This window comes from Petromyzon marinus, chromosome 4 (assembly GCF_048934315.1).
Source record: "Petromyzon marinus isolate PM22_M1 ecotype Great Lakes invasive population chromosome 4, UKy_Petmar_22M1.pri1.0, whole genome shotgun sequence".
Lineage (NCBI taxonomy): Eukaryota > Metazoa > Chordata > Hyperoartia > Petromyzontiformes > Petromyzontidae > Petromyzon > Petromyzon marinus.
Window position 1 is genome coordinate 5,546,953 of NC_133670.1, and position 16,763 is coordinate 5,563,715.

The window sequence follows — 16,763 nt, forward strand, 5'->3', positions numbered from 1 at the left end:
CACACTGGCCTTGTGAGAAAACACTGCGGGGGGGAGGGGGGGGATCATGCTTAGAATTGTATTTGATGCTTTGTATCGGCCTGCCACGTATTTTTGTTTCCGTTTGAGGGACACAATTCTCAGTCGCCTTGCAGGGCGTGCCAGCTTGGGGCTCCGCCGCAGTGCCTAGGAGATACAAACTCGATTTTGGCGTTTTCGTGACTGCAGGAATAATTACTCTTTGGTTTGTTCGGTAAAGTCACGTAGAAAGAAGAAATAATAAAATTACATAATAGCATACGATGTTTCGATTGCAACGCAAGCAATCATCATCAGGCATAGAAGAGCTAAATTTAAGAGAGAGAGAGAGAGGAAACACAGAACCGCAGATATATATACAGACACCTTAAGTCGGTGTCTTCTCCATCTCTCTTTGTCTCCCCTACATGCTAACGCCTCGGCACAGAGACCCGATCTCGCTGTGCTCCATACGTTGTGTCTCTCTCTGTGTTAACTCCCTCTACTTAGGTGTCTGTATATATATGTGGTTCTGTGTTTCCTCTCTCTCTTAAATTTAGCTCTTCTATGCCTGATGATGATTGCTTGCGTTGCAATCGAAACGTCGTATGCTATTATGTAATTTTATTACTATTTCTTATTTCTACGTGACTTTACCGAAAAAAACAAAGAGTAATTCCTAGGAGATGTTAACTACCTCGTCTGGTGTGCAGGAGATCGTGGTTCGATCTTGACCCTGAAACGACTGTATATATTTGGAGTTTGCATGTTCTCTCTCTCTCTCCCCGTAGTCTCCCTCTCCACATTTAGGATCAACGTGCGTTTTGAGTATTTGGCTGCTATAAATGTCCACGCGATAAGCCATTTCGGTAAGCTATTATGTATGGCAATGTCATTTTTGAAAAAAAATGAGCTTGCTTAATCTTTTAACACTGCGACCATTTCAGTTTTCACAGAGAATATCGGTTCTCTCCATTATCCTGAGAAAGAAAATGCACTCCTTTTAAACAACAGAATGCGTTTACGCATCATTGTCAATGTTAATACAATTACATCTGTGTTGAATCTAAACTTGTTGAAAGGGGCATCATCAATAGAATTAGACACCACATTTTATGATATTGATATTGGCGTCATATTGATATTGGCGTCATCGTTTCTTGAGATGTATGAAATCTTACCTTCATTTTAGTAGCACAGATCAGCAGTTGTGACTGACTCAAATTGGCAGTTTTTTTGCAGAATAATAACCGTACATTGCTACATGTATTAAAAAAAACAAATTCTGTTCAACTGTTGCTTCTTCAGCCGGAACACCCAATTTGAGTCGATTAAAATTAATATAAAAAAAAATAAAACATCTGGAGAAAACGAACTTTCAACGTCTCATAACCTTCCATAAGAAGGTTAATACCAAGCATGTGCTATGAATAGGGGTCATATCCCAAAATGTTTCAGATTATATATACAGCATGTTATCCTATAACGTGGTAGTAGTTGCATTACTGAAAACAAACCGCGTTATGGAAAAACCGCGTTATAATAAATCATATATGGTAAAGCACAGCCCGCAATAACACGTGAGGTGCATACGCTGGGTGAACAAAGACTGGCGTGCGTGGATAGCGCCTAGAGGCATCCAGCAGCATCCCGCCTTGTGCGATGCTACGCCGAGGCAGCCGTACATTAGTTTATTCCTACTCGCGCCACGTAGCTCTGTTCGCTCAAACGCGCCATATCCAATTTCCATCCGTGCTTGAAAAATGTTTTCCACAGTACATTCATCGCGTTAAATCCAATTCGCGTTACGAAAACACACGTTAGAGGGGAACAGATTGTATATTTTATTTTGCGGCAGTGTTTTTGACCACTCCGTTGAGTTTTTGTGTGTGTGTGTGAAATCTATCACTTTTACTCCGTGAAACTGAGTCAAACGCAATAATGCTTAAGGAACTTCGCTTACCAGAGGGCAGCTTTAAGCTCAGACTAACATCCTGATGAAATAAGTCAACAGCAGCCACTTTTGTGGGAAGACTGGCCCCAACCATGGGAACGACTAATTTCCAATCCTGGCTCGATGTTGCGAGTTGCGAACGCGCCCTCCGTTACTGGCTTGAGCGAGCAGGCCTCCGTTACATAGTTTAATTGCCATAGCAGTGAGCACAGTGTTCAGTATTCGTTATTGTATTGCATTAATATACTGTCAAACATAAACGAAAAAAGAACCACTGTGACCGACCAATCACAGGGATGGAAAACGCCTCACCATCTTCAAAACGGACAGATAGGAAACACTGCCTGTGGTATAAAAAAAAACCACATGGAGTCTACCCTTAGCTACACGCTATAGATCATGCTCGGCGTAATTTCGTGAAGATGTACATTCAACCATATATTGAAGAGAGGCGTTTAATATCACATGTGCTAATTCAGCTGTGTTGTTACTCTGAGGGTGAATTGTTGAATTTTAATAAGGAGCCGTTCCAGCACAAAGAATTAAAAAAAAATCGGCCATGGATTTCTGCAAATGCCCTTTGCCGTCTATTTCGAAGGCAGGGGCCACGATCTGCATAAAATGACCACGGTCGACTTCCATAAAAGTGGTTCATATTTCAAAGTCCCGTGAGAAGTGATGGGCTAAATCGACCCCAAACAGTATTTGAACTCGTGACTTTTCAGATGATCGAGTGCTCTGCCACAATACCACGTGGCAGGGTGTTATTGTACTGTTTTCCAGTGCTGTATCACTGCATATATACATTTTTAAAATCTAAACACATTCACTAAATAACACTGCCTTTAAAAATATATAATCGTTGACGTTTTGGGCAATGGTCCTTCATAGCACATAAACAGAAAAGGACAATTTTCCTAGAATGTCGTCTATTATATATATTTTTTCCTTTTAAAGCCACGGTGTTATTATAGAATGTGCTGAGTTTTGCATTATTATTATCTGTGTTTGTGCACCACTGCGAATGCTGCAGCATCGCCACAAAAGAACGTGCAACATCGCCCTACAGTTTACAGAAGCCCTTGCAGGCTCAATATAACGACGCAGCCTAGGTATCAAGCGCAGCGAGTTTCTCCCACTACGTTGAGATTTGTGACGCTTTCACCGAAGCCAAACGAATGAATAAATAAATTAAAATCCAGACTTCAATAACCATGAATATTCAGGATGTCATGAATATTAATACGCCCATCGGCATTGTCAAACATTCAGTGACTGCTTGTCTCCGCGTGAGAGACATCAATTGGCACGTGCGTGTGGCGAGAGAGGAAGACAATGGGTTAAGTATGAATCATTTAGGACCTTGCGACTTCATTGTTTTTTGCTGTCTGCCGCCGACTTAAATCGTAGACCTGATCGGCTTTCCAGCGGCACACGGCTTTGCGGACCAAACTTGAGCTGTAGCCAGGTCCGCGTTCGTGCCTTCCTTTTTCCAATCGGGTGTCTCCAATGAGGTTTCTATAAACAGGGCTTACAGATGTATGAAGAAATGGCCGTGGTGTTTACTTTATACGTCTTATTGGCCGAATATATATTTGTTGCAAAGAGGCACATAAGCAATTTGTATTCATAATGTGGTCCCAACTTGTTCTAATTGTAATAAATAAGGGCCGTGGTTATATTTAAACATTACATTTTGTCTCTTAGATATTTATTTAGCCACGACGTTGTATGTAGCATTTTGTGCGAAAGCATTCTGGATGACTCACTACACACACGCACGCACTCATTGTTAGGCTATACAATATACAATGTTCAGTTTTCCAAAAGGCACCACTTTATGGCATCGCCTCCTTTTTGTCCCGATTCTCCTTCAAGAACTACTGTAGCTGGGGAAGGTGCACTCTAATGTGTTCTCAAGATGTTGGCCCTCCCAACAGATATTTTTCAGTGGTTGAACAAACTTTTTTTTTTGTTCACGGGCATTTGTTTTGCTCATGCAGTATTCAACTTGAGCCCAGCTTTGGAGCCTTCAAGAGATATATAAGAGTAGGTCGACATGCCGGGCGTATTTTTTAAAGTGATGCAAAATGTTTAAAATTCGACGTGAGTCCGTTAAAAAAAGGTGATAAGAATGTCCTGCGATGGCTACGTCACGTCCTAAAGAATTGTATATTGATTTGAAGCTTTCGTGAATGCCGGAATCCATGTTCTTTGGTTCTTTCGGTTAAAGTCACGTGGGTATAATAGATAAATAAATAGAACCAAAGTGTATAATTGTATATTTCTGGCATTCATGTTCTGGGACAAGCAGGTACAGTATGTGTAGCTGGGTAATACCTTGAAGATTTGGGTGAGTTTCACAAACTACAATTGGCTTTCAAATGTTCTGGAAGTTGAAGGCCAGGTTAGCTTTGAGTTACCTTCGTGAATACGGGCACCACGGTGGTGAGATGATGACTTCCTCGCCTGGTATACAGGAGGACGCCTGCTGTATGTTTGGAGTTTATTGCAGTGATCGCGTGGGGTTTTTTCCAGGTCCTCCGGGTTTTCCCTCCACATTTAGAAACACGGGTTTAGAGTAGTTGACTGCTATACATTTCCACGTGATAAGTCACTTTTTTGAGCTGTCATTTGTGGCCAGGTCGCTTCTGAAAAAGAGCTACTTAGCAAAGTGGGCCTTACCTGGTAAAATAAAAAAAGGTTTTATTTTTAGTTTGTATGGGTTAAACAGGAGTGCACGTTCGTACACCATGTGATTATGTATAGATGGCAATATTTGCATTGATAGAGTTTTAGTTGTATACAAGGAAAAATGAAGAATATTTAATCATGCTTTTCTGAAGCACTTTTACATGCATTAGCGGTTTGCAATATTGAAATAACAAAAAAGCCATTTTATTCCAAACAGTAATCATTAAACAAATATCGGGGACATTGAACCCAAGGCCTGGATTTCCACTGCTGCCCTAATTATTGATTGACTCAACTGCCAAATAAAATTATATTTAAAAAAATATTGTGACTGTATGAACAGGCATGAGTTCTGTCCTGTATAAGGCAACGTTACCTATCCTTTGCGGTGACAGCCACAAGTTGGCCGTACGTATACACACTCTCTAGTCCAGTAAAAAACTTTGGCAACAAATTCTTGAAGAGTTTCACTGCTGCCTAATAATTTATTATTTCTGCTGCCATGTAAGATTTTGCAATCTGTTACAGGAAATATCAAATTCATAGCTAGTTTTTTTATTTTAAAAGGGAAACTCTTACATTTTAAATTCATGACATGTTTAATTTAAACGTTAGAAATTGCCCCACTGCTTACATATAGTCCTGTGATATTGTTCCAAGAACCACTTGCGTATTCTGCATCAGATAAATGCATTCATTTTGGTTGTTTATTACTTTGCCGCGAGGTGGAGTTGTGGAATAGCAGTTATCGTATACAGTTCTTCATTACAAACCCGGTCACCTGAGTTCGAACCCTGACCACGGTTAACATCAGCGTGATCTAAACGGATCCTTGCCCTCCGATACAAAATACTGTTCTGCATGGATTGCTTTAAAAACCATATATTCTTATTTTTCAATGCATGTGTACTTTGTGAATCATTGTTATGGCTAACTCTGCTGCTTTAATTATTTGTGGTATACCAGTGATTAGCTCTTGTAAGCGTTGAAGCTTTTCAGGCTCTTCCTTGTCCGTTATGAATTCAGCGCTGCAGTCAGGTTAAAGATACAGAGTGCTTCAAAGAAATGTTAACACTTAGATGGGACTATCGTTTTTAATGGAAAAAGAGCGGATAATACACTGCAACATGATAACAAATGTAATGTTAACAGCTTCAAAAAGTCAAAGAGTCTCCACTTGGTCGCCATCGTTGTCAACACGTGGCCTGGAATCTTCTCCAGAGGTGGTCTCCAGAGCCTGGAGGCAGCAGCACATGTCACGTGGTATTGTTGCAAATTCTCAGAAATGTTATATATATTTTTAAGTACCCTGTATATCGCTTGGAAGTCCACCCATATATTTTACTTATTATCTTTAATATGATTTTGTGATGTTTCTGCATGTTTTTTTATGACATCGGGATTTTTTTCACTTTATTTAAGTCCACATTACGTATTCCTTATTTGCATTTCTAGAAACAAAAATGTTTAATCCTATTATGCGGCTCGGTTTCTTGCGTAGGGAAATATTACCACATTATTATCAACCACGTACGCATATTCATTTTGTGCCTGTGCAATACCGTATCTCAATCCACCCCGTAACCACAACATTCACTGCGGGACGATATAGACGCGCCTCACTGCACTCATGAGATGTGGCACCAAACGAGACCAAACCATGCTTTTCAACGCCGCTCCAAAATCCCAACAACTGTATAATTATAACCTGGTGTTTGAGAACAAGTGGTCCCGTATTGTGGTCGTGATTGCACACTTACGATGTATGTGTGCATTTTTTTTTATTTCAAGTTACCTACAAGTCATGGTTAAATTGCATTCCTGCAGCAGTATCATTTGAGGGAGAGGCCTCTGTGCTATGGCCAGTGGCCTGACATCTGAAAAGTTCGATTCCCAACCCAGGCTAAAATCCCCGCCCCTTTCCCCAACTGGCACTGACCAGTGTGGTGAAGTATGGTCAAACAACCCGTGTGACTGACATGGCCAGGGGAGGCCTTCATCCAGCAGTGCATTTCCAAAGCACCGCCGTTAATGACTATCGTGAATATTTTCTCATCATATATGGCTACATTTGATCAGCCAGAGGTCAGGGGATGAACGTGATACCCACTTTTAAGGGGCCATCCATTTAGTAGGTACGCAAAATCTGTCAAAACTTGACCCCTCCCCCCCCCCTCCCTGTACGCACGCGGACTTTTTACACCCCCCGTCCCACCTGCGTACGCCTGACGCACCCTCCCCCCCCCCCGAATCCTATAGAACGGCCGATATTTAATCCACGCAGAAACGATCAAGGATTCATAATATGAACGTGTTTAAGCAAACAGATAGTCCACCGTCGGACTATCTAACTCATTTGAAGGCCAATGTAGACAAATTATTTTTTATCGAGGCTTCACCCCCTCCCCCCTGTTTCCTATGCGTACGTACATTGTCAGTAGACCCCCCCCATACGCAAGCGTACACATTTGGGTTAACCTCCCTCCCCTCTCCATGCGTACGTACTAAATGGATGGGCCCTAAACGAACGTACCGTGGAGTCGTTATTTACCCTGTCGTTATACAGCGCACAGCTATACTGTATGCCGAAATATCTTGTCATTAACCCTCCACCACCTGACCAGGTTGTCACGTTTGAAAAGATATAATTTCTTCGTGTCAATAGTGTCTAATGAATTCTGACCAATGAAGCTCCTCTTCACAGGTTGTTTAACACTTGTCGAGACTGCTTTCAAGATCAGCATGTTAAGACATTTCCCTCAAACGGCTTTGGCTTCATCTGGCAATAAACACGCCACTCGACTTTTGATTGAACTTCATTGGTCAAAATGTTGATCATTACGTCCGCGTCAGTAAATCGTGGCCTCACCCCAAAACAAATATGGATATTTAAATACCTATTTATGCAATTGCTACTTCAGTTATGCAGGTGTTGGAGTACATTACAGACATGGTAGGAGGATTTGGAGTGTTTCTCATTTGTTTAATTCTATCCGAATGTCTTTTACTGCGAGCTGGGGTGAGTGTTCTGAGTGTGCTGTCACGCATGAAGCAAGCTGCCAGGGCGTCCTATCAGCTGGGTCTGCTGCTCAGGTAGGAGGCCCAAAATATATATTTATTTATACAGCCAGCACACCACATCCAGTATACCCCTCGCTATGACTGTGGATACTAGTCGCATTCCTACTTTGGTCTACCAGCGACCCACAAAGTACTAAGTGAGAAGTTAAGCCCTGTAATCAGCAATTGCCAATGCACAATAACATTCTTGGTATTTTTTTCCTTGATATTTCCCCTCCCCCCCCCCCCTCATTGTTGAACGGATTCAGTGTAATTTCTCTCTCATACTCTATCAAGCATATGCTGTTCCCGATGTTGCATTCATTCCACTTACTTTGACTAAAAGGAAAACAAATTGGACGGGCAAACGAATTTAATCGCAGGTGAAGACAACGAAAATAAATGATCGGGACAGTATGCGGTAGCTCCGCATACCGAGTGAGTGTGCCACACTAGCCACGGAATGAACGTGCGAGTAAGTGCAACACATTTGTATAGATACTCCGCCCGTTCAGACGGCGCCTTGCTTCGCTTGCTGGCTGTAGGTTAAGGCGACATCGCTGTGGGTTTTGTTTAGCTACGGAGCGCTTTCGCGAAAGGCTGGTTGCCGCGTGTGTGATGTCACACCAAAGCGCGCCCTATAAATTGGAACCAATCGGAGGCTCGTGATGGGCACGATCGAGGCAGAGGGAGTAGTAGAAAGGCAGCGTGGCCTCCCCCCTCAGCCTTTGGTCGCACCGATTTGACCACACTTTGCGTTTCGGGAAAGGGAGCATCATTAAGCTCCGTTGTCCTTAGACAGCTCGTGCGAGTTTTCCTTCGTTGAGCTGATACACGGGAGCAGCAGTCGCGCGCGGCACGGAGGGGGCATGCGAAATCAACATCCTCTCTTCTCAACTCTCCTCTCTTGGATAAGCCTCAACACATTTTTTTTCCCCTTCGCTCTCTTCGGCTTTCCTCGTTGCATTCCGACTTTTTTTAATGAATTTTTTTTTTACAATTTTTTTTTTACAATTTTTTTTACAATTTTTTTTTTACAATTTTTTTTTTTTGCTACGCCGCAGCGGAATTCACCACCCGCGATTTTGAACGGGCGACGCGCGTTTACGCGACGGGATCTTTCTCCGCGTTCGCGCGACCGCTGTCTCCCAGTCGCCGGTGAACTTTGGGCGAGACTTTTTTTGGAGTGACCGGGGCGGGACGGACAGGGAGAAGGGGAGTTGGAGGAGGTTGGGGGGGGGAGAGATTTGTTCACTAAACCCGTGGCTCGCCCGGCTCTGGCGGGAGCGATGGCTTTACCCGCAGCAGCAGCAGCAGCAACAACAGCTGTAGCAGCAAGACGCTTCCCGACGCCGAGCGTTCACGTTCTCGGCCCCACGCAGCGACGCAAGTGCAAGCGGCGCAGACGCCGGCGCTCCAAGTGCAATGAAGGTAAAAAGCGCAGGGGGTGGGTGGTGGTTGGGGCCAGGAAAGTTTTTTTTTAAGCTGCACAAAAAATATATATATTGCGCGGCGGGTGACGGGCTTCCGAGCTTTTGACGCCTTTCGCTCCTCCTCGTTTATGGTTTCTGTTACTGCCCGTTGGCCAAAGTTGGCCCTATTTTTTGTTATTGCGTGTGTGTGTGTGTGCACGTGTACTCGAATTGTAAATGTTGTGGGTTGACTCTGCAAACACACCGGTTGCTCTGCACTAGCTACGAATCGGCATGTTTTGTCGCCGTGACAAACCTTACTAATTGTCTGTGGAGCTTTGGTGGTGGCGGGCTTAACGACACATTTATCTTTACGAGATCTAACCCGAGGAAACACCTCGATTATGGATAACATTGTTCGCGAAAGCCTACCACGTGTTAAACTGCGCGCGTGTGTGTCGCGGGTAAAGTGGGGAGAGGTAGCGTGGCGGTTAGCGCATCGCGCTATGAACCCGGCGGTCCGGGTTAGATTCCCGCTCACGGACAAAACCGGTCATGGGCGTCTCCTAGGTAGACTCAGCCTCAAGTGAGCACCTTGCGCGGTGCCTAAAACATCGCCACTCGGAAGACAAAGGCGGTCCCGGGCGTGGTTGCTGGTCACCCACCCCCTCGCGTGCCGTGCCGGCCTTCATAGGTGCTCGCTAACAGCACAATGCCCCAACAGTCTGCTAAAGGCTTTACGGGGAAATATTTGTCACAGATGAAAGTATTTGCGCGCGCCTCTGACTAAATTTGCGCCGACGCCGCTCGGCTTGGAGGGGCGTAGTGATAATAATAATCTCATGCTGTAAAGATTTAATGTCGCAACAAAAATAACCCCCCCAAACACAACTCTCGCGTTCGGTCGAAGTTGTTGGGCACTTTTCCCAGACGCGTGTGTGTGTGTAAGTGACTGTCATTTGCACCGCACTGCGGTGCGAATGCTTTCCCTGTTAGACGAGCGTATTTGTTTCCTTGGCACAGCGGATATAAATGACGTGTTTGAACAACTATAATCAATGTTGGTCGTGAAATCCACAGCTCTCCAGTTTCAGCGTTGAATTGTGATTGTGCTGCCGTGCGTTAGTAGTTTTTTTTTTAGCACGTATTTATTGAACTGTACCAATGTGTAAAGTAACACATTTATACATTCATCCTCCTATAACCCATATATGACAGTGGACATTGATTGGTAATTTATATTTTTTGTTACAATATTCTAATTGTGTTATGCCACAGAAAAAAATATAAAGTTTACAGGTAATGAGGAGTGCAAACATTAAAATTAAAGAGTTATTACGTATATGTGCTGTATATATGAAACAATTACTATATGCCGACCTTATCCATTATTAAGATGAATATTCTCCAGGTGGTACTTTTGTAATTTCCAAAAAATGCATACCAGATATTTCTACGTGGTCCGCCTTCATCCTAGAGTGCAACGTGTTATTACACTGCAAAGTGAAAACCACTGCAAAATCAAAAAAGTAAAAAAAAAATAGCTTACAGATCACTATTATAAGTTTCAAGCAATGTATCCCGAATGCAATTGCGGGATGTGATATTCGCTTCGTGGAAATAGCACTTTCAAACTCCTGTGTGAAATGTGCTATTTCATCATTGACCCTCTTTTTTGTAGGGTCAGCACTGGGCGCCAATGCAAGAAAAATTTAATTTTCCACTTCAATTGTAGTGTAGGATGTCATTTAAAGGAGTCATAGAAGAATCCCTTACGAAGACTTATAAGCAGTTAATTTGTTTTACATCGATAGTGGACTATGGTTTAAAAACGGTAAGAGGTGAACGTCAAATTGTTTATGGAACCAAGGGTTTCAGAGATCATTCTCAGCTAAAGTAAAACTCTTGATCATTTAATTGTGATGTCTACAGTAAACATTGTCCATGTTGAGTTATATGAATATATCTGACCATATGCAAACGTTTCTAATTCGCAAGTAAAAAAACAATATTCACAGCATATTAGAAACGTGATCCAGCACACCGTATCGTTAAAAAAGCATGTGGGGCTATAATGCTGTTTGTAATCATGGTTCTCAGTGTACATATGATTTGATTAAAACGTGTACTTTCTATTCACGGAAACGTATTAAACTAGTGCATACTATATAATGTACAGTATTAATTGTTTAATCTCAGAATCATAATCAGAATGTTTATTCACACTGAAGGAATCCGATGAGCTATAAAGCTCTTTTTTCACAGATGCCCAGTAGTTGGCATGTAAGAACATTACAACAACAAACATACAAAAACATGATAGTCGTGAAATGTATAAGAAAAACACTTTAATATAAAACTAAACCATTCCCATCCTACCAGGCAAAGCCCACTGAGGTATGAACTTATTTTTAAGAAGCGACCAGGCCACAAATTATAGCTCAACAAAGTGGCCCCATCATTTGGACTATCATCGCACCAACATAATATATATAAAAAAAAACATCTTAATGCATGTTTCTAAATGTGGAGGGACAACCCGGACGACCCAGAGTAAAAAAAAAAATCCACGCGACCACGGGGAGAACATGCGCACTCCAAATATACAGGCATCAGGGTCGGAGATCGAACACCCGACCTCCTGCATATCCGGGGAGGAATATTTCACCACCGTTGGCGCCCCTTTGCAAAGGCAAATATACACGCATATACTGTGCATATATTTCAAGCAAGAATTGCAAGTGTTCATCTTCTTTGGTTCTTTCGGTAAAGTCACGTAGAATGAGAATAAAATAATAAATTGATAAAATAAAATAACACAATAAATTTCTCACGACGTTTCGGCCACAACACAAGCGGCCTTCATCAGGTGAAGGGACGAGACTGTCTGGAGGACAGCGCTGGAGCGAAAAGCCACGCTCAAATCGCGACCTTTAAGCTGTGTGAGAAGAAACAAAGCGCCTTGACAAAGGAATTAGCATAGAATTTAGCATTGAAATAGCTGAGTGATTAGCTTGTGACTGGTCACAGAAATGGCTACGTGTTGTGGCCGAAACGTCGTGAGAATTTTATTGTGGTATTTTATTTTATCAATTTATTATTTTACTCTCATTCTACGTGACTTTACCGAAAGAACCAACGAAGATGAATCCTTGCAGTCACGAAAGCTTCAAATCGAAATTTAATTGCAAGTGTGCCATGAACATTTGGAGAATACCAAGGCTCCTCCCATTTAAAATAAATAAATAAATATATAAATAGATGCTGGGATGCAGTCAGAGGACCCGCAAAAATCGCACCGCCTGATCGGCACTGCGTGAAGTGTGAGGAAACACAAGGGTTAACCCGCAGGAGGGGCCGGATGTTGGATGATTCTGTTGTTGCGCGGTGGTTGGGGCGTTATCTGCAGCAGCCACAAGGCACTGCTTACTGGCGGTGCGCTGAATGTGGTGGGTATTGCTCTTTTATCTGGTTGGTCCTCGGAGGCGAGTTATCATGGGCTGACACGCTCCTTTGCTTGCCGCTCGTACCACTGATGTACCCGCACGGCAGCAGCGCGCGTGCGAAACAACGCGTTTTATATATATATGTACGCCGACGGTGTAATTTCCCCACCGAAGTAATTACAATGAAACATTGCATTTATTTTACAAGTGATGAACAACAGAGAGGTGGAACCCTATTGGAGACTGAATGACGCTATAGAGAAACTGGCGATGCTTTACGACAGAATGCAGTGGTAGATGCGTTACACTTTAACTCATGATGCCACTCTGCACCTTTAGAGCAGTGGCCCTCAATGCGTGGTCCCTGGACCACGAGTGGTCCGTGACGGTCCACCACGTGGTCCGTCAACTGTGACGTAAATCACGATGTTTATACCTTTTGTTTCGGACGTTAAGTAATATCTTACTTATGATATTTTATATATATATAAAAATGAAATTAAGTAAAGTACCCTCATTAAAACCACGCTGGTCATAAGATCAAAAAGCCACCCCTAAAACAAAACAAAACAATCTTAAAGCTATACTCTTTGGTTCTTTCGGTAAAATCACGTAGTTAGAAATAAATTTAATTAAATAAAACAAATCACGACGTTTCGATCGCAACACAAGCGGTCGTCATCATTCAAAGGAGTCAGCCTCTAAAGGCAAACTGTTTAAAAAGGTTCGGGGATGGGCGTAGCCCACGTGTATCAACAACACCAGGAGCATGGGCGGGGCACGAGTGCCAATGCAGCAACAATGCCAATGTAGCAGCAATGCCAATGCAGCAACAATGCCAATGCAGCAACATTGCCAATGCAGCAGCAATGCCACAATGCAGCAGCAATGCCAATGCAGTAACAATGCCAATACAGCAACAATGCCAATGCAGCTACAATGCCAATTCAGCTACAATGTCAATGCAGCAGCAGCAATGTCACAATGCAGCAGCAATGTCAATGCAGCAACAATGCCAATGCAGCAACAATGTCAATGTAACAACAATGCCAATGTAACAACAATGCCAATGCAGCAGCAATGCCAATGCAGCAACAATGTCAATACAGTAACAATGCCAATGCAGCTACAATGCCAATGTAACAACAATGCCAATGTAACAACAATGCCAATAGAGCAACAATGCCAATGCAGCAGCAATGCCAATGAAGCAACAATGCCAATGTAACAACAATTCCAATGCAGCTACAATGCCAAAGCAGCAACAATACCAATGTAACAACAATGCCAATACAGCAACAATGTCAATGCAGCAGCAATGCCAATGGAGCAACAATGCCAATGTAACAACAATGCCAATGCAGCAACAATGCCAAAGCAGCAACAATGCCAATGTAACGACAATGCCAATACAGCAGCAATGCCAATGCAACAGCAATGCCAATGCAGCAGCAATGCCAAAGCAGCAACAATGCCAATGTAACAACAATGCCAATACAGCAGCAATGCCAATGCAGCAGCAATGCCAATGCAGTAACAATGCCAAAGCAGCAACAATGCCAATGCAGTAACAATGCCAATGCAGCTACAATGCCAATGTAACAACAATGCCAATATAGCTACAATGCCAATGCAGCTACAATGTCAATGCAGCTACAATGCCAATGTAACAACAATGCCAATGCAGCTACAATGCCAATGCAGCTACAATACCAATTCAGCTACAATGCCAATGTAACAACAATGCCAATGCAGCTACAATACCAATGCAGCTACAATGCCAATGTAACAACAATGTCAATTCAGCAACAATGCCGTGGGCGAGAGAGCTGCCGTGGCAAGAGGTTATATAGGTAAGAAATGGGGGGTGGGGAGGAGCAAGGGGGGAGAGAGAGATGGGGGGTAGGGGGATGGGGGGGGGCTGCTTGAGCGCTAGGGGGAGAGAGGGCGAGAAGAAGGGGGGGGGGGTGAGAAATGTGACGTCACATCAAAATGCGCAACTTTAAATAAATATAGACAACACGTTCTACTTAATTAAATAGACTTTTTAATAAATGTTTTCTCCTACAACATCAGAGTGCAGCCCCACATTAAATACGCACTACAATGACAATAATTCAAAGCGATTTGAAGCATGTTTTATCTTGGGGGGGGGGGGGGCAGAGCTTTGTGACGTCATATTTGAGGGGGGAGGGGGTCTGACTTTTTGTGACGCCGTGTGACTGGGTCAAAAATCGTCCAAAATCGCGTGACGTCATTTATGGCCGGCCCCTAAAGTTTTACCAGGTCCATAACATCCTTCTGTGGAAAAAAGTGTTCCGGTAACATGAATATGTTTGTACTACTGGCATTCAGAGACAGAAGTGAATACGTTTTGTCACGTGGGGTGGGTGGCTGGGTGGTCCGTGGGCCAACAGAGTTTGAGAAACACCGCTTTGGAGGAATACCGACCCGTGGTGAATGCACTTTTATTGCAGAAAACCACTTTTTGTGAGAAACTGCTTTTGCATGAATAAAATGTCATATTTACTCTCATTGTTTCCTAAAACAGTTTCAGCGTTTGTTTTCTTTTGTTGAAATGTTTGTAGATAGTGGTATGTTATAGGAAATGAATAAAGATGTCTGAATTAACATTTCGTTCGTGCTGATACTGGTATCAGAGCCTGCTGATATAGAACTGTATATTTTAGTCACTGCCTTAAAGACACGTGTTTACATGTATATACGTGGAGCTGGAGCGGTGTCGTGGTATTAGCAAGTTAAAAATACCAATCCACACACTCCCAATCCCTGGTCAAGGTGTATGGACAATAAGTTTTGTCCATCAGTAATGACATTGACGCACTGAAAGATGTACAGTGAGGGAAAAAAGTATTTGATCCCCTGCTGATTTTGTACGTTTGCCCACTGACAAAGAAATAATCAGTCCATAATTTTAATGGTAGGTTTATTTGAACAGTGAGAGACAGAATAACAACAACAAAAAATCCAGAAAACACACATGTCAAAAATGTTATAAATTGATTCGCATTTTAATGAGGGAAATAAGTATTTGATCCCTATGAAAAACATGACTTAGTACTTGGTGGCAAAACCCTTGTTGGCAATTACAGAGGTCAGACGTTTCTTGTAAATGGCCACCAGGTTTGCACACATCTCATAAGGGATTTTGTCCCACTCCTCTTTGCAGATCTTCTCCAAGTCATTAAGGTTTCGAGGCTGACGTTTGGCAACTCGGACCTTCAGCTCCCTCCACAGATTTTCTATGGGATTAAGGTCTGGAGACTGGCTAGGCTACTCCAGGACCTTAATGTGCTTCTTCTTGTGCCACTCCTTTGTTGCCTTGACCGTGTGTTTTGGGTCATTGTCATGCTGGAATACCCATCCATGACCCATTTTCAATGCCCTGGCTGAGGGAAGGAGGTTCTCACCAAAGATTTGACGGTACATGGCCCCGTACATTTTGATGTGGTGAAGTTGTCCTGTCCCCTTAGCAGAAAAACACCCCCAAAGCATAATGTTTCCATCTCCATGTTTGACGGTGGGGATGGTGTTCTTGTGGTCATAGGCAGCATTCCTCTTCCTCCAAACACCGAGAGTTAAGTTGATGCCAAAGAGCTCCATTTTGGTCTCATCTGACCACAACACTTTCACCCAGTTGTCCTCTGAATCATTCAAATGTTCATTGGCAAACTTCAGACGGGCATGTATATGTGCTTTCTTGAGCAGGGGGACCTTGCGGGTGCTGCAGGATTTCAGTCCTTCACGGTGTAGTGTGTTACCAATTGCTTTCTTGGTGACTATGGTTCCAGCTGCCTTGAGATCATTGACAAGATCCTCCCGTGTAGTTCTGGGCTGATTCCTCACCGTTCGCATGATCATTGCAACTCCACGAGGTGAGATCTTGCATGGAGCCCCAGGCCGAGGGAGATTGACAGTTCTTTTGTGTTTCTTCCATTTGTGAATAATCGCACCAACTGTTGTCACCTTCTCACCAAGCTGCTTGGCAATGGTCTTGTACCCCATTCCAGTCTTGTGTAGGTCTACAATCTTGTCCCTGACATCCTTAGAGAGCTCTTTGGTCTTGGCCATGGTGGAGAGTTTGGAATCTGATTGATTGATTGCTTCTGTGGACAGGTGTCTTTATACAGGTAACAAGCTGAGATTAGGAGCACTCCCTTTAAGTGTGCTTCTAATCTC

The 16,763-nt window shown here is 43.0% G+C and overlaps 1 protein-coding gene across 2 annotated transcripts in view; it reads left to right on the plus strand.

The window, feature by feature from the left end:
• Positions 1 to 8,036: 8,036 nt before the first annotated feature.
• The window catches only part of ADARB1 (adenosine deaminase RNA specific B1), a 136,537-nt gene continuing 127,810 nt past the window's right edge, over positions 8,037 to 16,763 (plus strand). The window contains exon 1 of one of the 2 annotated variants that reach the window (XM_076055035.1): positions 8,037 to 9,136. In XM_076055035.1, the coding sequence (XP_075911150.1) occupies positions 8,995 to 9,136 (142 nt within the window). In that variant the 5' untranslated portion in view covers positions 8,037 to 8,994. The remainder of the gene's footprint in view (positions 9,137 to 16,763) is intronic. The other variant, XM_076055029.1, reaches the window with a different exon arrangement.